The sequence below is a fragment of the Spodoptera frugiperda genome, chromosome 26 (genome assembly GCF_023101765.2).
Source record: "Spodoptera frugiperda isolate SF20-4 chromosome 26, AGI-APGP_CSIRO_Sfru_2.0, whole genome shotgun sequence".
NCBI classification, from domain to species: domain Eukaryota; kingdom Metazoa; phylum Arthropoda; class Insecta; order Lepidoptera; family Noctuidae; genus Spodoptera; species Spodoptera frugiperda.
This window is the reverse complement of record NC_064237.1, coordinates 9,131,075-9,157,115: the sequence shown is the minus strand read 5'-3', so window position 1 is coordinate 9,157,115 and position 26,041 is coordinate 9,131,075. Positions and strand designations below refer to the sequence as shown.

The window sequence follows — 26,041 nt, the reverse complement described above, 5'->3', positions numbered from 1 at the left end:
TCAAACTACTATTATTTGTTTTGTGGTTTCTGGGATTTAGACATTTTGGTTTACTTTGATTCACTAAAAATATGTATCACATTAAACTTTAAACTGAGTATAACATGTAGTTTTTTTTTTATTATTTAAATATAAGCATACATATAAAAACACTTAATAAGACACTGGAACCCTTATGGGTTTAAGTTGTGTCACGTCTGACAAATTAACAATATACTTATAACTATGATCTACATGCAATCTTCACTAATTAGATGACATAAGTTTTATGTTATAGTAAAATTTACAAAATATAAATTAAAAACAATACCCACATTTTTCAACATACATAAAAGTCACTGAAGGAAATCGACATCAGCGGAAGACTGTCATTTGAAAGTTGCTCACTTGTAAAATGATTGCGACTTTGTGTCACGATGTTAGTGCGTACTTCGAGAAATCAAAGTCGCTAACCTTCGAAGGCTTCGGAACTTTCGGCCAGGAAAGTAATCTGTTGAAAGGTCAAGAATTAATCGAGCGTGGCTGTTTTCAGGTGCGTATGGAAAAACATTCCGTAGTTACTTTTTTCAGAAACTGAAACTCTGCATAATTTTATTTTTCTTATGTGGGTTGGGATCTTCTTTTTAAGGTCATTGATTATTATTATATATGAAATTGAAATATAAAAAAAAACATTAACAGATTTGCTTATATTTAGTTCTTATTTTAATTTTATTAGAGTACGTTAAATTCAAATTATATAATTTTACACAACAGATTCAAAGAATATAAGCATTATTAATGCACCAACGAGACTAACATTTCACTATAAAAGTAGTCAGAAAAGTAACAAAGAACTGAGACTGTATATTATAAGCACACGTACATAAAAGTAAATTTTACTCCAACAGCTATATTTAAAGCACGCTCGCCACTCCGGGAATAAGAGGATATCGTAACTTATTTTAACGCGAGACCTCGTAAATTCTCCATTAGAAGTTGTATGCAAAAGTTTAAGAAACGCATTAAAACGTAGACCTAAACACAAGTTAATATTGTGAAAGCTGAACTTTCCACTCGGCGGGTCGTAATTGTAATCGGCCGCTTTCCCTCCATTAGTGGGTTCGTGGGACGGTGGGATAGCGGTCGGCCACTTCGGACCTCACTTTGTCCCAGTCACGGCTGGCCGCGGTCCCGATTGCCTCTGTCAATATTGTACTAATGTTACCAACCGCGTATAATACGCACAGATTATCTTTAGATACCACTTTATTACGCAACCTTTTGCTTAAAAGGTATATGGGGAATATAATGTTGGTATGTTATATCTATGCATATTTCCATGTTCGCATGTGGACAATGGGACGCTCGGTTTTTTTTTGTTTAAATCACTTTTTTAAGTATTGAGGGTTTCATTGAAGTTTTACGACGCGAGTTCAACTAATAATATGATACTTTGTTTATAATTCATTAAAAACAAATTACGTTTTGGTAAAAAAAAGTATTAAAAACACAATTGGCCTACTTTTAAAATATTAACTTTTCTGTAAAAAAATCCTTTTAAAATATTAAATACGTTAAACATTAATGGTGTTTAAATGAAGTACCTATTGTAAGTTAGAGAAAGCCTCAAAGTTCTCAACAGTCTCGTAACTTAGTATCTCTTGGGTCCGACCTGCATTACGTTAAGGTTTATTGCCGAATCGTGAGCGTCGTTTGCCCTTTAACGAAGGTTAACAACTTCACTAATTTTACTTAACCGACTAATTATAATTACTACCTATTTAATATTTCGCGCTACTTGAACAAACTATTTAGTAAACTTGACTACGGTAAATACATGCCGTAGTTTGCTACGAAATGACTACGGTTCGTAGCGCGCTACGAAATGGCTACGAAGCGTAGCTGACGGAGCTACGAGCCTGTAGACACAATGACGGGTAAACAGACCCTTATTTGATAGGTATCTAGAACATAATATTTGGATCTCACAAAGCATATAAATGAGACAATTTGGGCCCGAACTGCTCAAGTTGCCACCATCTGTCGTTAGGTACCAATGGGAGACAATTAACTACAGATAGGTCCCGAAGGTCGATATTATGTGGTACTCAGTTGTTATACGGCACTAATCTTACGAAATCATTGCTTTACTTTGGTAGTTTGAGGACAAAATTATGATATGACCTTCAAAACTTCATAAGTACATACTTTGTAACTTACATTATGTTAATTAAAAAACTACTGTATCATTATACGACGTGTAACAAAATACCCATATACATCAAGAAGCCCTGATGAATACAGGTTGAATAGAATCTCTACACAAAGTATTAGCTTAAAATACGTTTAAAAAAAAAATGTACCAAATGTATGTATGTAATAATGTATCGCATAGTTCTTGATTTCATATTCATATTCATATTTATTTTCAAATCATATAAACGTGTCACAACACTACAGGGAACACTCGCTAATATTACGAAACATTTCTTCTGTCAATCTGATCGCCTAGTACCTTGTCTACCTAATTTTGATTCGCGCACCGGCGCGATTTGAAAAATTCATAACTTGGTACCATGAAAACATGAGTTTAAAAAACCCTTCCCGTATCGTTTGTTATGTTATCTAGAAACCGTGCAATTGATGTGTATACCCCCTTTTTGTTACACGTTGTAGACATGCAAGTGTAAATAGAATGTCATAATAAACCCGCTCTACGTAAGTAGAAGAATGATAACAATTTGTGACACAATTTATTAGGGTCTGTGCACATTGTGCAGTGCGGTACGCAGAGCGTGACGCGAGGCGTTGTGGCGCGCCGCCCACACCGCTGCCTACTAAACTAATGGCACCTTAAAGCATATTGCTATAATATAAAGACCAGAATTTCATGAGCTCGCCTCAAATAAGCTTTTCAACTGATGTCCAGGTCAGATTACACTGGTAAATACAGTTCAATGTGCTGCCATCTACTGTCCAAGTGACAGATTTCACAACATTGAAAGAACCGTTATTTTAGTATCAAGAAAAAAAAACTAAATATTTTTTAGTAATGGTTGCAATAATAGTTTATAAATAGACAAGCGTCAAAATGATATGAAGCAAGATTTGACTTATATACTTTCAAATTCAATACATATTTAAGGTCCCGTAACCAGTGTCAACATATCTCGAGTTTTACTCAACTAACTTTAAACGTAGAAATACTCGTATACTTATACATAGTTCCCATCATTTTGCTATATCGAAGTTTCATAAAACGTGTTCGTTCAAGTTTACAAGCACAAAAGTAACACGCATTAACATGAAACTCGATGTCAAATTAATTAATACATGTTCATTCTACATGAACGCCGGTGTACAATCGACTAAATTGAATTATGACCTACCATAAACTTATTTTCTAACGAATATACAAATAAGACTAATAAACGTAACTTGTAAATGTGGGTGTTATTGTACTTCAATGTGTACCTCTGATTGGATTAAAAAGCGTGATATCATTATGTTATATTCAAATACATATATTTTTTAACGTTGCCCCACACTATAATTTTCTCCTGTATCTTGGGTGCGTTTACAAACATACAAGTTCACACACACATGACACCTAGACCTGAAACAATAATTTGTGGAACACACAAAGATTTACTCCGTGCGGGAAACGAATCCACTACACATTGGGGTACACATTGCGTGGCAGCTGGTTGCCCTACCACCGCGCCAACCGCGCAATAAAATATGCATATCTTTGGTAACGAGTTACTTTTATTTTTATGTTGTTTATTTCTTTTAATTAATGAAACTACATAGTTAATCCTTATAACTCAAAAATATGACAATTTTAAACGACTAATACTCCCAGTAGGTCATGATACAAATGCGTCGACAGTACTCAGCCGTGTCGTCGAGCGTGCTCGCGTGTGTAATTGCACTAATATCGCTCTCATCTCCGCTGCATATTACTTCTCACTGCACTATAAACCGGTGCTTATCTCCTACTGCTACTGAGACAAATTGTGCTTAAGATAACTGTATTTTTTTTCTTGGCAACTTTATTTATTTGCTCGAGGTTCATAATAATAAATGTCTCACTTCACTGGTCACTAAATCAACTTTTAAGCCTTAATGAGTCGAGCAAACTATTATTGACATTGATATTCTCAGTAGAAGAACACAGTGTTGATGTTAACATATTCTTAAATGCCTTAAAAACTCGTTGCGTCATCGTTGGTAAAAAGTGGATGAACGAAAATGTACTCAGTCTACGATTTTAAGGACCAATGAATAGAGGTCAGACATTAAAATATTTCAAGAATAAATCGAGACTAAATTAGAATTTAGAAATCATAATTTATTTTTTTAGTTTAAAAATCCTCAAAATGGTATTTTAAAAGCTTTATAGAATATGAAGATAATATAACTTTTAAAATGTTGAAATAAATGTAGATTAATAATAAAAAGAAATATTCAGGCACTAATAAATTATTTGAAACTACATATATGTAGTTCGACGTGAAACTTCGCTGGCTTAGACTGCTTGAGTTATATGTTTCTAGACTTCAGAAAGCAATTTTCATATTAACGTTTGAATATATAATAATCTGGCTTTAACATGAAACTCTACTTCTAGACATTTATTTCAACGTTTAAAAAGACATTAACTTTAAATTAGGTCGATATAAAAATGATGAACTATGGACGACATAAATAATTAAGTACCTCCATCTATAAAAACTAAATAAGTCACAAAAACACACATTTATGAAAGCACTAACCATTTTGATGAAAGTTATATAATTTTCAAACTGCGTAACAAAATAAAAACCTTGTGAAATGGAGAAAAACAATTATTTCTCCCGGCGTGGACATCAAACAAACAAACGTGACAATTTCCTTTAACAGATACCTAATTAATTACTATAACAAACAGTCTCAAGACAAGGACAAACCAAACGCAAGCTGTTAATAAAACTCCCATTAGTTGACGATTCGCTTCTATTTTTTTATGAGTAACAAAAAGCCAGCTTGGCCGAACACTTCAATATCCATTACCGCATGACAGCCAGTGCAGTGCTGTGCAAACAGCCAGGACAGCGCCGCGTCAGCGCTGCAGCGGTGCAAGGCAGCGGCTTACGGACCACTACACACACTAGTTAAAGCTAAATGATCTTTAGTTTGTAGGGATTACTTTGTTGTAGAAAATAATCTCAGTACGTGAAGAAATGACACGTATTTTTGCGAAACCAAGATATCGTTCTTATTTCTCAATTTAGAATCGATAGTAAAACCTATGACTTACACATTTTACTAACTAATAAGTCACCATTTATGGTCACTTGGGAGACACTTCGGGCGTCGGGGATCGCGCGACGTTTTCCGGCTATTATAAGTGCGGGTCTGCTGATGGCGAACACGAGTAGCTCGTCGCTCTACCAGAACCCATGCATATGCATTTTTAGTCAGTAAGAGTCTGACACTCCCATTGGATGATTTTCCCCCTCAAATAAAGGGGCATATGGAATAGAGTCAAAATATTCAATGTTGGTTATAAATTTGAATAAACAATCCAAATCAAATGTTTAAAGTATTTTTATCAAATTCACAGTAGTGATTTGAAACGTACATCGCTATACGCTATTTCCAAAAATTGCCACGAAAACTTAGAAATACTTTACAACGAGACAACGGTCGCGGTGTGTAAATGTCAGACCGCTATTAATTTTGCACCACAACCCTACAACTGATGAGCCCTCAACCAGGCTCAGCTAAAATAATTAACAATGTCTCGATTATTGTGGTTTTCTCATCAGCGTTATTTTCAATTCAACCTTACTTTATAATAATAGAGATAACGTAACTAGAAATAGCTCGAGACTTAATGAAATAATTACTTACAGCACTCGAAAGAAGTGGATTAAAAGCAAATAATAGTCGTCTGATTGGATTATCAATAATCGTTCGATTACTAACAGTCTCGACTCGGTCTAGAGGCGTACAGCTCGTCAATCAAACAATATTTCCAATACAAAATGACATTGAACCTTACGCCGTTAAAATACCTTCTGTTCATTGAAAATATTACATGTGTGTTCAGAAATTATTCACATTTAACAAGATGTGCGCGTATTCTCACCTTCGCGTGGTTCCTTCTAGAAGTCATCTCCATTTTGACCAACGCTTTGGTCAATTTCGCGTTAGAAGATGAAATTCACATAAGGGCACAACGCATCTATTTCCTAACATCCATCGGCTTCTCTCTTTACGTAATGGTTGCGGCCGTGTATTACTCGAAAAAGTTTTACAGTTTGCTTTTAAATTTCGATGCGTTCTACAATATTTTCGACGATAGAATTTACAACCAAACATTGTTGAGGGCGCAAAAAGTTCTGACGGTAACCATCGTTTCATTTTGTTTGATGAAGATAGTGACGTCGACAGCGGTGCGACTGAGCAACCGGAGGGGCACGGAAAATATGTATAAAGCAATTTTGTATAATTACAACTTTAACTTCACAGATTTCCGTTACTTATTTGAATATTTCGTGTTGTATTCTATTTTGTTCGTGATTTGTGAGCAACTGAGGACAATCACGCGATCAATAGACAGAGAGATGTCGCTGTCGAGAGAGAGGCGCGAGAATGTAGAACACGCGGGAGATTTGTCGAGCGCAACCGTCAGTCACGACAAGATTAATAAATGGGTGAAAGCGTATGAAAATATTAACGACACCTCGAATTTATGCAACGCAATGTTTAGCATACAGGTGAGAGGGAAATTGGGCTACAGAAATGGGAATAAAATATAGGTTGTTACGTAGTCAAATATTTTACTGTCAGTAAATCGTAAAAGTACAATCTTAAATCTTACAAGTACCTACTGTACGAATTATCTCTTCGTATCTAGACTACATTCTAAACTTAGATGAATTTTACTAAGGTTCGATTTGATTGGTTTAATTTTAATGAAAACCCTTTTTGTTTTCAGTTGACTGTAATGATATTGATAGTGACTGTGTATTACATAATACTGATGTATAGCATCACGTTAATATCCGTTGAGGTAAGTACAAAATAATCGTTATTGTTTTTTGACCCCAGAGACTTAGCCATTACCTTATAATTACTTCAAAACTATCGTTTGATAAGGAAAAACGTAGTTTAACCCATTTTGCCATCATCACCGAACAGGTGATGGTTTCATACAAAATGATTTCTATTTTTTCTGAGAAATACAACCGGTGTCTTTTCAAGGTCAGAGTAAATAGGTACTTTCTAAGTCTGTGTGCTCCATCTTCGGTCACATCTTCGCTTCGCCGTTCTGGCAGTAAGCGGGTTGGTGGCAAAACGCAGATTTATCAACGCTAAAAAAATGAAGACGCAATTATACAAATAGAGTTTAAAAACAGCAGACTAGAGACGTAAATAAATAAAAAAAAGTAATAAACTGTGTTTCTCCAAACTTAAAATTATTACAAAACATGTCCTTATAAAATAATGTTTAGAGTACCAGCTATACATGATGTTAAAAAAAAACAGACTCTGCCTTCTGAACTAGGTTTAAGTAACCTGTATCTTAAAAGCCAGTGCATATGGTCCATGACACACTCGTAATGCCTCTGGTATTGCATGTGTACTTGAGTTGACAGGCGACCTAGAGCTATATTATTACTGTTAGTAGTACTAAAAATAAACTTTTTACTCTTATAATACATATTTTATTTGTAATTTCTTAGGGCAGCCAAACAATGACGACATCAATGTTTGCACACTTTTTCTCAATGGCTGTATTCCTGATTGCGCTGTTCGTCATATCGCGCGCTGGACAGAAGGTGCAGAACAGCTCTCTGCAGCTCAGGCAGAAGCTTTGTGAACTCTGTGTCTACACTCTAGACAGTAAGTTTTAGTCTTAGACGAAATAACATTTTATTTTCGTAATGTATGTATAAGTGCCAACATTCATGTTATTTCCATTGGTCACCAGTTACGTTTTTCACTTTTAGGTAGGTACGTCTAGAAACTGCACTATACACCAGACATATTTGCAATATCTGTGTTATTTTTGATAATTTTCCTAATGTGGGGCAACGTCTTTTTAAAAAAATAAAAATTCAAAAATCACACACTCGTTCATCAAATCAGCGATAAAGTTTATACCACCTGTTATGACAATTTTTAGGATTAATATTTACGACACATCTGATTAAAAGAAATCTGATATCATAGGTTTAGAACTAAATTTTTTCACGTAGATCTAAGAATACATTGAAATGTTTAGTACTTAATTTGCAATTAACGTGGTCAATTACTAACAAAGTATTACTTTTCAGATGAAGAGTGCTACAAGCTGGCCAAAGATTTACTGCGTTGTGTGCGCACGCGCCCCGTCCGTATCCACGTGTTTGGGACCCTTGACGTGGAAATGTCAATGTTACCTTCGATCGTGACATTCTTCACAACATACACTGTCATAGCGCTACAGTTTAACAACGTCTTGTAATTACATTGTGAAATAGTTTGGGTTCAAAATTGTAATAAGTTATCAAGTACTATCTTGATGGTGAAAGTATAAATTGAAAAATGTTGATAAATAAACAAATTCATCCATTTGCGTTTTATTTTCCCAGCTAATGTGTTTTAACAATATCGATTTTACAATCCACTCGCAGTTATCTATAACCTAGAAGTTACGGGGAGAGAGCCTATGTTCTAACATCGTGAATATCTCTATTACTAACTATCGTGTCTATGTCTGTGTATATCTTAAGGCTTTATTTTTGATTTTTTTAAGCGGGAGAAATCATCCAATTACGTCTCCCGCTTCGCGCGAGGCGAAAGGGAGTGTTGGACTCTTCCTAACTAAAAACCACCACGTTAAATCCGCTAGGTAGTCCACAGCACTGCCTATCTGAGGACTTTTTTTATTTAATTTTTTGAGGGGGGAAATATCTGAAGACTAAAATGATAATTATGATGGTGAATTTGTTACAGCTTGTGGAACTAGGACTCCTTTTTTAGATTTATTTGTAATTTATTTATTTGTAAAATATAAAATAAATTCCTCATATAGGTCACGATATATACCCAAAAATACTAAAAAGCATACAAAACGAAATACAAGTAGTACAGATATGTAAACATTTCACTACAATCAATTTGTGCTAACATCAACAGTGAGATACATTTCGATCAAGGCACAGTTTCGCTGACTCAGGCCTCCTCCTTCGTTGTCAGCATTATCACAGCAGGATCACGTCTAGGTACCTTCACTTACATTACATTTAGGTTTTTAATCTATTTCAGTTAGGTTGTGTATGTATAAGTAGTACCTACATATTTTTTATGAAAAACGGTTAACTATCTTTTGTTATTATTGCAACCATAATGCATTATAATAACATAAGGAATGATTTTTTACTCGTTATTATGTTTAAAAAAAAACAAATGTTAAAAAAAGGCCTTTTAACGACTTTATTTTTGTCTGACCCGAAAATCGAACCCGAGACTCTTTGCCGGCAGTCGTACTTACGACCACTCGATCAACGAGGTAGGTTTATTTCTTTATTAGGGCAGGTGTTCATTAAATTAATTTGTAATTCGTTTTGGTTTACCATACCGGCCTGATCGAAACCTCACAATCTTCAAACAACTGAACTACCGTACTAAATCCCAAGAACCGTTTTGTTTGTAAATAATCCTCATCCTCCATTACTTACGTAAGTTATATAAGGAGGTAACTAAATGTTAACCGTCTGCGGTCTGTTTATAGGTCAATGACCTTAATAGTAAAATCGGTAAAATCGATGTTTTGCTATGAACTAGTATTAAATGCCAGCGACATTTTTATCATTAAAATTAAGTTTGAGTAAAATAGGAACCTATAACCTATAGCCTTATAGTTCGATAGTGAAGGGGAAAATGCAAGGATCATCTTTGAATAATCGTAGTATGAGTTTTAACGTTTACAGTAATCGAAACGAGAGCGCGTTCTGATTGGCCGGCTCGAATAAACCCACCAATCAGAGGGCTTTGTACGAGTTTGTTTTACGTTTAACGAGGTCGAAACGAGAGTGCGTTCGGCGCTCTGATTGGTTAGTTTATTCGCTCTTTCCAATCAGAGCTCCGAACGCGTACTCTTTTCGTTTTTGTTGAGTATGAGTATGATTATGAGTAGCAAAAAATTTAACTTCCTCTGCAAATAACGTCAAAAATAATAAATAAACAAAATACCAAACAAAAACAAACTAGAACTAAAAGAAAGAAAAAAACGCAAAAATAACACCTTCAACACAAAAATATGCTTTGAAAAGCCAATGGAAATACAAATACAAACAAAAAAATGTAGAAACAAACTACAAAGGACTTTGTATTTAAAAAAAAATCTATATTTCACCAAAACTTTTACCGGTAAAATATTGAATGTGCACTCGTACGAACAAAGAAATTTCATATGAACAACAGTACTAGAGCCACTTTCATAATGGCATACAAATAAAGACGTTCAAAATTTCTCATTAGAATATTACAAAACGAGATACTTACCTTATGACGGTGCAAAAGAACTGTAAATAGTACCGTGGGGGGCGGCGCGACGATAAAATGAAAATGAGGGGGCGGGGGGCTCGTTAGTGAACGGTCTCGACTGCGCTCCACAATTGTCACCACCTCAATATCCAGCCCCATCAATCAACAAAAACAACCCTACCCACCAAATAATAAAGTCCAAATTCCTTCAGCGATAACTCTTTTAAAAATGCCGTAGGAACAAAGAACGCATAAAATTCTGCAATACAAAGGATTTTCAGAAATGTTACAGACGTAATGTCTAATTAGATGATTCGTTCCTTGCCTTTGTGAGGGGTGATATTTGAAAGCCAACAATGGATGTTGATGGAAGGTGTATCACCTAAATTAATGTTGTTTGAATTTTGAAGACATTAATGAGGTATTTATTACTTAAGGCCTGTCAAAAGAATAAACACCAACATTAATAAAATACAAGATGAAGACACAAGATCATATTTTGTTTACTTGCTTTATACTAACTTCTGCTTGCTGTTCCATGGGTTAAAAAATGTCGTATATATGAATTCCAGACATCAATTTACCCCTATTTAAAATTTCATCTCGATCCCTTCAGCCATTTTGACGTGAATGAGTAACAAACATTGTCAAACTCAGAAACATTCGCATTTATAATATTAGTAAGATTCTACGAAGTATGGTATACGTGTAAAACTTTATAGAGTTCAAGTAAGTTAGTTATAAGCCTCAACGTAATATTTTGATCTACTTCACAGTTACTAAGAGTTGCTTTAGTGTGAGTTGGATTTCTATACGAAATTAATGTTTCACGACCTAGTAAATGTAGATAGATCTCTAGTCTAGTTTCTTTGAAAGAAAAGAAGAATAAAGAAGATGTTAAAGCCATATGCTGTACAACCAACTCTGTATATCCCTATACGAGGCTAAACAGAAGTATAACATCATCATTACGCTAAAATAGACGTAGTTGAGTAACTCTAGTGGTTGAGGAGTTGAAGAGGACTTTGAACCCTAAGTTAACAAAGACATCATGCTAATGTCATAAATGTGAAAGTTTGTTTCTTTGCCACGCTTAAACTATTAAACGGATTTTGATGAAATTTGGTATACAAACAGGGTGTGCGTTGACTTGGGTGATAAGATTTTTTATTCCATGCGAATGCGATAATGCATGCATTAAGCTACTATGACGTAGACATCCCCTAAGAAAGGTTTTGATAAAGTCCATTAATAATAATACTTCTTAGCACGAGTGAAGCCGCTGGCAGAAGTTAGTATCTAATAATCACTCATACTCTTTGGCAAACTGAAACAACTGGTTTAATAAAACTGCAGTCTTAAAACTCAATTCTAATATGTAATAAATAATCCATCCCACACTCTTAACAATTACAATCACAACAAAAGTAACAATTAGTTGAATAACTTTTCACCTCCAACATTGGTTTATCTCCTCGTATCTAGATCAGAGCATATTGTTGCCGAGGCAGTTATACGTTTCTTATTTTTCATTCAAACACACGAGCGAGCAGTTGCCATTAAAAGGTCCGACGTTTGCCCCCCGAGAGCTCTTTCATCGCCGTGTATGTGACATGCAGCTACGAAGCAATGAACAGATGTATTTAAAACCTCATTTTTTGGAATAATATTGATGGATATCGCACATACATATACTTATCTAGGATTTTTTAGGAAATTGGGTGAAATGCACGCGTGTGTTTTGTAAAAACTTAGATGATATTCAGTCCCAATAATCAATTCCTTTTTTTTTCATGTAAAGCATGCATTTAAAAGCTGGCAGCCATTTTAGGAAAATTACTGTCATCACAAAGGCCTTCAAACACGGGCTCGCTGTTATAATATAGTAAGCATCCCTTTGAAGCTTGCGAAACGGAATGAGAAAAGTCATTGGATGATTTTCCCCCCTCAAAAAACGGTGGCCTCCAAACAATTTTTATACGGGGCCGAGAAACGCTACGCCACTGATGATATTGGTATACAAACCCAGGACAACTATTTTTGCATTGCACAAAGAGATAATTAGTCCTATTTAATAATTATTTTGAATCATAATTAACAGATTCAATTTAACAAATATGTATATTTTCGAAAATGGATAACGCATTTGGAACCTCGACCTTTATAACTAACCAATTGATCATCGAGGCAGTGAATATAATACTCGTTCTGTTATTGAAACATTTTTGATGAGTATCAACCTAAAACAACACAAAATATGTAATGAAGTCATGTTATTTTAAGGGGAGATATCTATTATACATAATTATTATTATCTTTTACTTTCCGTTTCTTTTTGTAAGTTAGCTTTATTTGAACAAAGAGAGTAAAAAGTCAAAATAGGAAACGATAATTTTGCACACATATATTTATGTGTGCAAAATCAGTGTTCGATCGACTTCCGCTTAGAAACGTCGCGTCGCATACGCTCTTGTGCTCGGGTATAGCGCTGACGCAGCAACATATCGTTTCGCCAGCTCTAACCGTGCGCGGTCGCCGCGATGACCCAGTTATCGAATGTATTTCATAACTATTTACGTAAACAAAGTGTTAAGGCGAAGTTATAATTTTTAATAATTATGGCGAGTTCATCTTCTATCAAAATTAAAACAGAAACGGAACATCTGTTATATAAATATTATACTGAAGAAAAATTAGAACGCGAAAAATTGCAAAGTTTGGTAAATGGCCTCAAGAGTCAAATAGAAGAACTTCAGTATCAACTGAAAACTATCAAGGAGCAAAAACCTGCAGATCTAGACAAGAAAAATGTCTCTACTGAAAAGCTAACGCCAATCGAGTATGAGACAGATGAAGAAGAATTAGTAAAGGAAACAGAGTGGGTACGACAAAAAAGCAGAAAAAAAAGGAAACTGAACTCAACACCACAGTCCTCACCACCTCAACAAGGAGCCGAATCCAGCGAAAAACCAAAGGAAAATGCGAAAGTAAAAAAACCACCTACACCTCCACCTATAGTTGTGGAAAGTGTTAAGAACTACCAACAATTCTACGATCTTCTTTCGTCTAATCTTACGAAAGACTCTTTTATCATGAAAATGATGAACGGAGAAAAGGTAAAAATTAACTCGTTTAGTGATGATTCATACCGATCAATTACCAAGTTGTTATTACAAAATAACTGCCTTTGGTATTCGTATGAAAATAAGCAAGACAGGCCAATCAGGGTAATGGCAAAGAACCTTCATTCTTCCTGCCTACCAAATAGAATAGTTGAGGACCTGACATCTCAAGGATATAAAATAGAGGAAGCAGTTAACAAACTGAGCTGGAGAAGCAAAGAGCCTCTCAATATGTTTATGCTCTCATTCCAAAAAGATGAAGACATAAAGAAGATCTACGAAATTAGATCTATACTGGGCTGTAAAGTAGATGTACAACCGTTGAAAACATCTAAATTAATACCCCAATGTAAAAAATGTCAAGCATATGGCCACACACAGAAATACTGTTCCAAAGAACCCCGCTGTGTGAAGTGTACTGGCAAGCACCTAACCAGAGACTGCAATAAACCAGCAGAAGCTAAGCCAAAATGTGTTCACTGTGGTGAGCCCCACCCGGCTAACTATAGAGGATGCATAGTGGCTAAGGAACTACAAAACATGAGAAGCAAGATCACGAAAAAAATGTGCCCGTACCAATTCCTCACGGTCAGGTAAACCAGAACAAAAGAACTAGCGTCCACAAAATTGCAACTGAAAGTGTATCATACGCACAGATGACAAAAGGTGCCGAACCACAATCACACACGAAATCAGTGAGCATGGATGAAAAGATTAATACAATCATTAATCTGTTAACAACATTTGACGAAAGGCTGAAAAAACTTGAAGGTAGCACTAAAACAGTTACCAACCACAAAAGCAAGATTAATGGCTAACTCACTAAAAATTATGGCCTGGAATGCAAATGGACTGCTAAAACATCAGAATGAACTTACGGCAGTCCTAAATATGGAAAACATTGATGTGTGCCTTATATCAGAGTCACATTTTAATAAAGAATCTCACATCAAAATTAAAGGTTACGCAATATACCATGCATTGCACCCCAATAATACATCAAGAGGTGGTAGTGCTGTCATCATAAAGGAGAATATTTCTCATTATGAAGAACTCAAGCATGAAACAGAAGAAATACAAGCAGTAGCTGTCTGTGTCAAAACAAAAAAATGTCCTGTCACCATATCAGCCATATACTGTCCACCTAGATATTCCCTAAAAACAGATCAATACCGGACCTTTTTAAACAGTCTTGGTCATAGATTTATATTGGGAGGCGATTTTAATGCCAAGAACAAGTCTTGGGGATCCAGACTAACTACGACCAAAGGAAGGGAGCTACTGTGCGCAATTAAAGAAACACAAAGTAAAACTATATCAACAGGCAAGCCCACCTATTGGCCAACTGATACACAAAAGATTCCTGATCTTATAGATTTTTTTATATATAAAAATATATCACCTAATCTTCTCCACATTGAAGAAGGTTATGATATGAGCTCAGACCACTCACCTATATTACTTACTCTAAGTGAGACTATCTTGCTGAAAGAAACCTACCCTACATTGGTAAACAAGAACACTGACTGGGAAAGCTTTAAAATAGACTTGGACTCTGTGATAGATTTAAGAGTCCCACTAAAGAAACCAGAAGATTTGGATTGGGATATTAGTCAGTTTATTACACAAATACAACAATGCGCCTGGAAAAACACGCCTACCTTTAAGATAAAAAATAGAATTACCTACTATCCAGCAGAAATCACAAAACTTATAGCTGAAAAGAGGCGACAGAGACGAATATGGCAACAAACAAGATATCCACAAGATAAAAGGATTCTGAACAACCTTACAAAACAACTAAATAGTGCGATTCGGAATTACAAAAACGAATCAATGAGCAGTTATCTGAAACAACTAACTAGCCATCGCACGACAGATTACTCTCTGTGGAAATCTGTAAAAAGTATAAACAAGCCAATTATGCATATTCCCCCTATCAAAGATATTAACGGGCGGTGGGCAATAAGCAACGAGCAAAAAGCTATTAGGTTTGCAGAACATCTTGAACTCATTTTTGAGCCAAATAAAGAGCATGAAGATAGCGCCTTATTAGATGAAACATCAAATAATGATGAGCAAGAAATAAAATTCGTAACACCTAGAGAAGTATACAACGAAATCAAGCGTCTTCAACTAAAAAAATCACCTGGTTACGATCTTATTACCGGAGAAGTTCTTAAAAACCTACCACGGAAAGCCATCGTAAAACTTACGACTCTTATCAATGCCACTTTCAGGCTCAAGTATGTACCTGATCTGTGGAAAGTTGCCGAAATCATTATGATACCAAAACCTGGTAAACCACCTCATGAAACGACGTCATATAGGCCGATCTCTCTGCTGCCAATTATGTCAAAATTATTTGAAAAACTTTTTCTGAAACGATTAAAACCCATCATTGAAGATAAAAATCTAATCCCTGATTACCAATTTGGGTTTAGGGAAAAACATTCTACAGTAGACCAGGTACATAGGATTACCAACGTCATAGAAAAGGCTTTAGAAGAAAATAAAGTTTGCTCCACGGTCTTCCTTGACGTAGCGCAAGCATTCGATAAGGTATGGCACAAAGGTCTTATTAACAAACTAAGAAATTTGCTTCCAACACAATTTGCAGACATCCTAGAATCTTACCTATCACAACGCATGTTTAGAGTAAGACAAAATGATGCATACTCAGAACTCAAGCCGATAAAAGCTGGAGTACCGCAAGGAAGTGTTCTAGGTCCCGTCTTGTACTTATTGTACACTTGTGATATTCCTGAGCTAGAAAACAACACCATTGCGACTTTTGCGGATGACACAGCTATAATGGCTACAGGTGACACTCAAGAAGAAGCAGTGGAAAAAGTTCAAACAGCCGTCAATACTATCTTTGACTGGACAAAAAAATGGCGTGTGAAACTTAACGAAACCAAATCTGTTCACATAGACTTTACAAATAAAAAGCTAAATTATCATCCAGTATACATAAATAGACATGTTATACCATACGAAAATACAGCCAAATACTTAGGCATGACATTAGACGCAAAGCTTCGCTGGAAAGCTCACGTCAAAAAGAAACGCGACGAGCTAGAAATTCGCTACAAGTCGATGTATTGGCTGATAGGAAAACATTCTTCGCTATCAGTTCAAAACAAATTACTCCTGTACAAACAAGTCCTCATGCCTGTGTGGACTTATGGTATTCAGCTTTGGGGCTGTACCAAACAAAGTAATATAAAGGTAATACAAAGATTCCAAAACAAAGTACTCAGAGGAATTGTCAATGCGCCCTGGTACATTCGAAATGACGACCTCCATCGGGACCTCAAAGTAGACCTCGTCACACAAGTAATTAAAAAGAACGCCGAAGCTCACGAACGAAGGCTTCACCACCATGTGAACATCGAGGCTATCCAGCTCCTCGACAACACGGACATAGTGAGAAGACTTAAAAGAACAAAACCTTTTGAGTTAGTTTAGTGAAGTGTTAGTTTAATGTAGTGAAGTGAGTGCTACCTATAAAGAACACAAGAACAAAGTGTCTTCCCCTTAATAGAGACAATAAGAAAAGTGTTACTGGACACATTCTTAGGTTTAGTCTACGTAGCAAATTAAGTTAAAATTAAATTACTCATTAGCTTTAGTACTAAGCTAGATTGTATTTTTATGTTGTTATCTTATAGGGTAACTAAAACAAAAAAAAAAAAAAAAAAAAAAAACATATATATATTTGTGTGGGAAATTACGTGTAAGAGAGCCCGGTTTCGGCAAGAATGGGCCGGTTCAACCGAAGTGATACACACAATATACATCCTCAAAGAAAATCGACGTGAAACAACACTTACGTTGTGTGAATGAGGTTACCGGAGGCTTAATTACTCCGATCCGGCTTTTACCATATAAAAAAGTACAACAATCTTTATTAGATTCACAAATTCGAACACGACAACCAGTTCCACCTTTTTAAATTTACTAACATTTAATACCACTATGTAGTACTTACTGAGAAACAAAATAAAGCCATATCCATCACCACGGGCTTCACAGAATGAATGTAAACAAGTCTCTCGGCGGCGTGTGAGTGCCGCGACACCTGAAGATATCCGGCTCACTTGTGTCGCTCATTCATTCACTCACTACAGATAGCATACAGATAGTATTCATTCACGACAGATAGCATAGAGATAGCATCGTTGTCGGCTAGATTGAATTGCTCTTTCGTACTCTTATTTGCTGAGTTTACAGTAGTAAAGTACGAGTTTAAGATATGACTGTGGCGTTTTGACTGATGTTTTGATTAGGTTAGAATGATAATGGTGTCATATTAATTGATATGGAATTTAAAAACGAAAATATGATACAATGCCATACTGACTGCACGGTTGATGGGGTGACTGGGTAACCGGCTGTCGTGCAACGTATCGTGGTTTCGATTCATACGGAACAATTCTTTGTGTGATCCACAAATGCTGTTTCGGGTCTGGGTATCATGTGTATGTGTAAACTTGTTGTATGGGTAAACTTGTTTTTTGTAAACGCACCTACAACACAGGAGGATATACTAAAGAGGGAAAAAGTTTTATTAAAAAAAAACTAGACCTATATTAAAGAAGACAATTATTTTAAAAGTATTTATAGATTTTATCTAAACAACATTTTTTATTGACATAAATAAACAGACTTCTACTTAAAATGAAAGTAACACTGCAGTTTTAATTTGAATTATTTGTCGAACACCATAATTGGTTCAGTTACAGCTAAGTCAATATAAAGCTTAACAAGCTCTCCATAAAACCTGAACTCTGAGCATTGTTAGAGAATTTCAAACACAATAAGTAATTGCATTATTAGCATGTGCTCATTATTCATGAGTCTGGCTTGAATAACATTAAAATTCTACAACGAGAGCGTTACTAAGCTGAGAGTAATATTAAAAATTCAATAGAAACATGTAACGTGTATAAATATGGGTAAATGGCTCCAAGTTTTATGTGGTAATACTGACTATATGTATATTCTAGATCCTAGTACCTATACAGCCTGACTTTTTATCACCACTTAAACTTTTCCTAAGAGTTAGGTATCATTCAAATATTCCATTTTGAAAATAAAAAAAAAATACAAAAAAAACCGACTACACTGAAAAAATAACACTAAAATGGTCAATATAACTTTTATTTCGGAGGTCGGTGTTAAATAAGAAATAAAAAATAACGAGTAATCAAAGTCAATTAGAACCTTTTAATGTTTTTTTAAACGGATTTTTTCAGTGAATTCGGTTATTTATAAAAAACAGACTAATTTTTATTTGAGTATGAAAAACAGGCTATTTTTTTTATTTATGTCAAAATGGAATGTTTTAATGACACCTAACTCTCAGAAAAACAAATTGGCTGATATTAAAAAAATCAGGCTGTATAAATCAAAATAGCCAATAGTACTATCCCATCGCGATTGCATTAAAACTAATACAAATTTTAATATTTATGAATATAAATTATAAATTAAAGTGGACTCAATATATCGCAGTACGAATTTCCTAAATTGTGTTTCACGTGACGTGTGACAAATAAGATTGGCTATAACGCGTTCCAATTAATTTATACATCGATTTGAAATGTGTTTATGTGTTCACGTTGAATCTAGCTTTAAAATGAGCAATTATTTATCATACCATAACGCTTTTGTTACCTAGAATGGTTGGCAGGAGTACATAGATAGAGAAGTGGTGTGTTTGCAAAGATTATTAAAAAAAAACTTTTTTGATCTAGGATTCGAACCTGAAAACGAAATTCACTTGACGACTCACACCGGCGAACCCTCGACTACAAAAAAAAATCTTTTTAGTAAAAAAACCATGAACACTAATTCAAGATTAAAATAAAATCTTTATACAAACAAAATCTCTATGAACATAAACGAGCACAAACAAGAAACCTTTGGAATAGAAAAAACAAGACATAAAAGAACAAAAGCAAAATGGTTGAACTTCCTAATAACAGCCAATAGGTGGCTCTAATCCATATAATTGACGTGAAAAGACCAACATTTTGCGAGACTTTTTCCGCTCGTTTTAACCCGTCAGCTGAAATTAGGTTATCTGGCGATGCCCCGTGTGAACGAGTTATGCAAATTAAGTTATCTGTTTTGCAACGTCCAGTTAATTCAGTTCTTTCTCCAACGCCCGGCCCGCTGCAGGGAAATTGTGCTGTTTTGCATTTTGATGAAATATTTTGTCCAGTCGCAACGCAAATAATGTTGCCTCCTGCAGAGATTGTTTCTGACTCATTTTGCTAGAATAGTACTATTCTCTATAGTGTTTGTCACTTTGATTTTTGTTTTTTGGAAAATAATTTTGCTTTGAAATGTTAGTTTTTTTGTTTGACGGAGGTGTCGGCAGTCGGTAGTGCACATGTGAAGTGTAATCATATTTACCAATAGCTTTTGCCCGCGACTTCGTTCGCGTGGAATAGTGACTTCCGGCAAATTTTTGGTTTTAACCACATAGTTCCCGATCTCGCGGGATCTCTTCAAAAATGAGATGTGGAAGATATTCCAGGGAACTCTTCAAAAATCAACATAATGAGCTCTGCGTTTGAATTTAATAGATGTATACTCACTTAGGGCATTGAAAAAATAGTTTAAAAACGGACTTAAACTAACTTAAAACTAAAGAAAGCTACGAATTACGAATTTATAACAATTAAAAAAGAAACTATATTACAACCTATCCTCTATGCTATAATAACCAAGCTTAAACTAAATAATTTAAAAGAAACGACTTAAATCTAATCTAATTAAAAAAAAAATTAGACTTACAATTTTATTAAACAAACTAACTACAGTAACTACTAATAATCGATATCAAACTAAACCTACGTTAAATAGTTTAACCAAAAAACCAGGAAAACCCAACAAATAAACTTATTAATTGACAAATACAACGAAACCAATTTAGAATATACGAAACAGCAGGACCACTACAGACAAATAATCATACGACTGATAATACACTTTTTCTACGATAGTACCGAAGCGCTCGGCCGATACCCAACTAAATGAATGTAACGAAACCATAGCGCGATCTATTTCGATCCCAACGCCATCTATCGAGGATAAAGACAACTTGGATTATTTATTTATACTCCGTTCGGGCATTTTCTTTGTACTAAAAGTTTAATTATATTGATATAATTTTTTTCATACCTTTTTACTATTTATTTACTTTTTTTCGATGAATTAAAACAATAACATGAACCGAAGTCGTGTAACGATCGACATAGAATTATCTATACTCCGTTAGAGCATTTTCTTTGTACTAAATGTTTTATTATATTGATATTATTTTTTTCATACCTTTTTACTATTTATTTACTTTTTTCGATAAATTAAAACAATAACATGAACCGAAGTCGTGTAACGATCGACATAGAATTATTTATAAATAATTTATTTCTTATTTTTATTTTTTGATTTTTGAAATAAAAATATATCTATGTCTTTTCTAAGGTTCTAAACTATATCTGTACCAAATTTCAACCAAATCCGTCAAATAGTTGCGGAGATTAATGGTATAAGCATAGAATGTTCGACGTGATTCTTTAATTTGACATAACTTTTTTATTTATGAACCGATTGACATGAAACAAACACTAAATGTAAATTTAAGCATCCCACAATATATTCGTGAAAACCGCATCCAACTCGGATCAGCCGTTTCTGAGATTAGCGCGCACAGACGAACAGACAAACAGACAAAAAAAAGTTAATTACATTTTTGGGTTCGACATCGACATAACAATAACCCCTGCTATTTTTTTTATTTTTATTTTCAATGTACAGACAGCACTTTTCTACGATTTTATTATATGTATAGATTTAATGGGCCTATTATCAAAAAATCCTCAATAAAAAGTCAATCTAACATTTTATTTTCTATCTCGGGAATGAAACCAGTTATTTAGTGCTCGTAGTTAAAACCAAAATACAAACGAGCAACATGGAAAAGCATAATGGCAATACACGAAATACCGACACAAACTTAATTAAATCAAGTGATCCAGTAATCCGATTAATCATCCTACAACAATAGATTGGTACAATATGGCATTCAATTAAGTGGCTAATAATATGGCGGATTGGTGGAAAAGTAACATAGTTTAGTTTGTAACGAGAGGATCACGAGTAGGGGGCTATAAAGTGGACCTCGGGACCTCGTAAAGACCGCGGCTGGCGCGACCATTACGTTCACAGATGTTATCACAACATAAAATGCCAAAATTAAAACCTATAAAATATCGAGCCCAGCATGATTTATGTCACGCGCGTTCCCATGTAACATCGAATTTCTCCTCCAGTTATTGGAAGTCGTAAAAGGGATTTTCCCATTTTTATCTCCCCAAGTTATACCGATGACAAGTGATTTTATTGATTTTTTGGCAAATTTAATTCATTGGACGCGAATGTCGTTATGGAATTGATGATTTTGAAGTCGTTTTCTTTTTTGTATTCGTGTATAATGGTGTTTTTGGCTATGAAAGGTAGGAATGAAATATCAGAAAGCTCAATGTTTTATTTCTTTTCCCAAGTAGAATTTTATATTATATAGCGTTATCTAGTATAGATGGCGATTACTTTTTACGACGTTATAATCACTGAACATTTTTCAGTATACTTCGAATCAAAATAAATATATTTGATTCTAATCTGTCCACTTTTGATAAAAAAGACATTAAAATCTTGCTAAATCCTGAAGTGAAAGTCCAAGGCAAAGCTAAGACAGTTTTAATTATAAAATATTGTTTATTTTTAACTTCTATTTAAGTAAATATAAGAAAATATTCCAGTTTGATTAACTGCTGCAAATATTGGCGCGGGATGCATTACGCTAATGACATTACTTCCATTACAGCCCACGGCAGTTCAACTCAGCGTGTTTTATTAGCACATAAATATAATGAATGAATAAACAACGTTTTAATTACTTTATTCATTATTATGTTTAAAAATACATAGCTATTCCTAACACAATTTCCCTATTAAAATACATAGTATGTAAATATGTATATCAAAACATCATGTGACTTAAAAATCATTTTAATTTAGGTACATGTGGTTAATGAATTCTAGATGCTAATTTAAATCTATATAGGTCGTATTAGTCTGTTAGACTAAACATAATTCGAAAATGGCAAAATCGATTTGGTTGGAAAGTGGTTGGGAGGTAACTTAGAACCAGGAGAAAAAATCAGACACATAACTGTTTAATATACACCCGACCTTGTTACGAAACACTTTTGGACGAATTTATTCATGCTAATTGTGTGCGAATTGCTCACATAAAACTACGCTTACCAAAGCTAAGACATTCTACACGTATGTATACTCGACATTGTAGGTACCCTTCGGGCCCAAAGCAAAAGATCCGTCAGTACAAATTCATACCTAATGTATTCCTCTTACCAAATGTATTCCAAAAAAAAGCTCAACGAAAGGAAGTTAAAATAAAATTCATAAGCCGCGTTTTTTTTGCGGCGGAGAAACTCAATCAAAAATCCAGTTGTCAATTCAAAAGTCATAATTAAAAATACGTTCCCCGTTCCGCAACCACAATTTCCGTGGAACATATTTTTTATTATTCCATTCAAAAGTTGTTAAGCCACGGACTGTCGGCTAAGCATAATATTTATTATTCAGTATTTCGTACCAAAAAGGGTGACGACACATCAGTAACTGTGACGGTTGAGCTTGGTCCCCACTAAGTTCGCCATTACACAAATAAGCGGTTTGCCTACAAACTGCTAATTTCTGAAAGTGAAACTTGAACCGCTTTGAGCTCAGCTTTACGCTGACCTTTTCTCTGGATATTTTATAAAGAGATTTCACTTTTCACCTCTTCATTTACATAGTTTAGTTCCCTTAAATATTTCTGGTATGATCAGTTTCATTACCTAGAATAAGTTATTATTTACATAGTTCGACTATTTATATGGCTTCGTTATATGTTATTTTTAGATGGATTCTGACGTCCCATAATGTCTAATGAGATGGGTATCTCTTAAATTCTCGGAAAGCTTTGTTAAATAGATTATTTTTATACCATACCATTATTTTTGTACCTACTTGCCTACACGACCAACTACAACCAGTTATCTAAGCCTACGGTAACTTCTAATTTAAATGTGAGTCGTAAGATGAATCGGACCTCTATAAATCCCGAATTTCGAATAATATATTTAAACATTTCCATTTACCGAGTAAGGATGGAAACAGTAAACAATATTGTAAACTGACTTTTGTCCTTAACCGTCCAAAAATAGGTGCGATTATATTCTTGTAATATTAATATCTAAGGGCTTCAAAATACATTGTTTTACCAAGTAATGTTTGAAGCGTTCTCAATGAAATTAAACGTTCATTTAATGAGATCAGTTTAAAAGTTTACTGCTTAAGTAAATTATAAGTAAGGAGTTTAACTTTAGAACATGATAATTATTACGTGTTGAATGATCGGATGATGAGAGATTATCTTTGTGGAAAAGTTTATGTTGGTATAAGTACAAACATTTTACAGATTATAAGTAAAGTAATTTTATTCGTACTTTGACGTATGTTTTCATGTTATGATTACTTTAGGTTACATACCAAAAATAAGCAGTTACCTAAATATTGTCAAATACTTATGTAACTACGGTAGGTAATAAAAGGTCGTGGTACCCCGGAAGTTTAAGACGCCTGCTTCTTGCGCATGAGAGTGATCCGAAACCTACCAACGGCAAGTACCAATGTATCTTTTTTAAGAGTTACATGTACTTTCTAAGATTATTTAGATATCCACGATGATATTTGAGCAAGCGTGGCGATTAATACTCAAACCTTCTTCGTACGAAAAGAGGCCTTTGGTCAGCAGTGGCCACTTATAGGCTCTTGATATGAACGTAGGTAACTCTTATAACCTACATCTTTATAATAAGTATTATGACAATGCGCGGACTCGAATTTGTGAAAAACACACCATTTTAATATATAAAAAAACTCTTGTAATCTATTTATATAGGCACACACCAAATAAATAAAGCTTAAATTAAACAAAGAGAACTGCAAAAGGAAATTTATTTTGAATAACGAAAATAAACAAGGAAACCGAATATAATGAAGACTTCTATTTAAAGGAAGAGCATTGCTTTATCCGCATAGAGCATTAACAAACGCCGTAGACTTACCTACGCTGGTACAAAACGTAATTACAAAAAACAAAGCAATTTGAATAAATATGAGAAACTTAGCATATCGTTGTTGGTAACTTCATTAAAAATTCATAGTTCTACTCTCCGTGCTGGTAAACAGATACTACGTAATAACACTGGCAAGAGGTAAAACTGAGGATTTTTTAGTCCTTTGTCGTTCTTGGAAGCCGAGGATATTATATCAGTAATATAAATACAGTTTTTTTTTTTTTTGAGGTGGTAAAATCATCCAATGACTTCTCCCGCCTTGGGCGAGACTCTTACTGACTAAAAACCATCCCGTTCCAACTCCTGCTTTTTGAGCCGGAGCCCCGGTAAACCCGCTAGGTAGTCCGCAGCTCCGGATCAGGCCACGACCCTACTGGGCCCCATCTGTGGTAACTGGGCCCCAGCTGTGGTGAGTAATATACAGTATAGTAACTGAATACATGTTTATCACTCAATCACGTCAAATTACTGGACGGATCATCATGAACACGAACTAGTATTCCAAGGTTTTTTTTTATTTTTCTACTTAGCGCTACGTTAAAAATGATAAGATTATATTAATGTTATTTAAATTATAAACTCTATATCAAAAAAAATAGAAACTTACAGGTAACTAACGGTAACAGTAGAGCTATCAGACCATCACAGATGGGTCCCCGTAGTGCCGATGCCCGATATGGAGCCGCCGAAGACCTGACGGGCAGTAGTAGTGACGGGGTGGCTTTTTATAAGTAAGAGTCTAACACTCCCTCTGTCTCATCCAAGGCGAGCGAAGTGATTGAATGATTTTCCCCCTTAAAAAAAACTGACCTGTAGTTTCAATCAAAATTGTTTAACTGTCATTTCTAATAGAGCAACTTACTCATGCTAAACATTTTAATGAAGATTGAACACACAAAACTAGTACATTTTGTAATTTTTTCCGAGTTTCATGTCCATTGTATAACAAACAAGCCCCCGGTGCTTCCAGGTAAAAATATTCAATGCCCTTGTACGTACATGAACAAAAACGTTTTCATTTTCCCAAGAATTTGAAGACAATAGAGGATTCTCGGGATGAGTTCCTAAAAATTTCACGAATCACAACACGACATAGTGTTTTGACATCCATAGTCAAATATTTCGCTTATTATCGAGTAGATAAGTAAGATACTGTATAAACCAATAATTAAAGATTTAACTAAAATT

At 34.7% G+C, this 26,041-nt stretch overlaps 1 protein-coding gene across 1 annotated transcript; it reads left to right on the top strand.

Annotated features, from left to right (window-relative positions):
* The first annotated feature begins 3,872 nt into the window (after positions 1-3,872).
* On the top strand, positions 3,873-8,576 carry LOC118264669 (uncharacterized). Its single transcript, XM_050704999.1, has 4 exons — positions 3,873-6,749; positions 6,971-7,045; positions 7,719-7,878; positions 8,313-8,576. The coding sequence occupies exons 1-4, from the start codon at positions 6,015-6,017 to the stop codon at positions 8,480-8,482; spliced, it is 1,140 nt and encodes a 379-aa protein (XP_050560956.1). The 5' UTR covers positions 3,873-6,014; the 3' UTR covers positions 8,483-8,576.
* Positions 8,577-26,041: the final 17,465 nt, after the last annotated feature.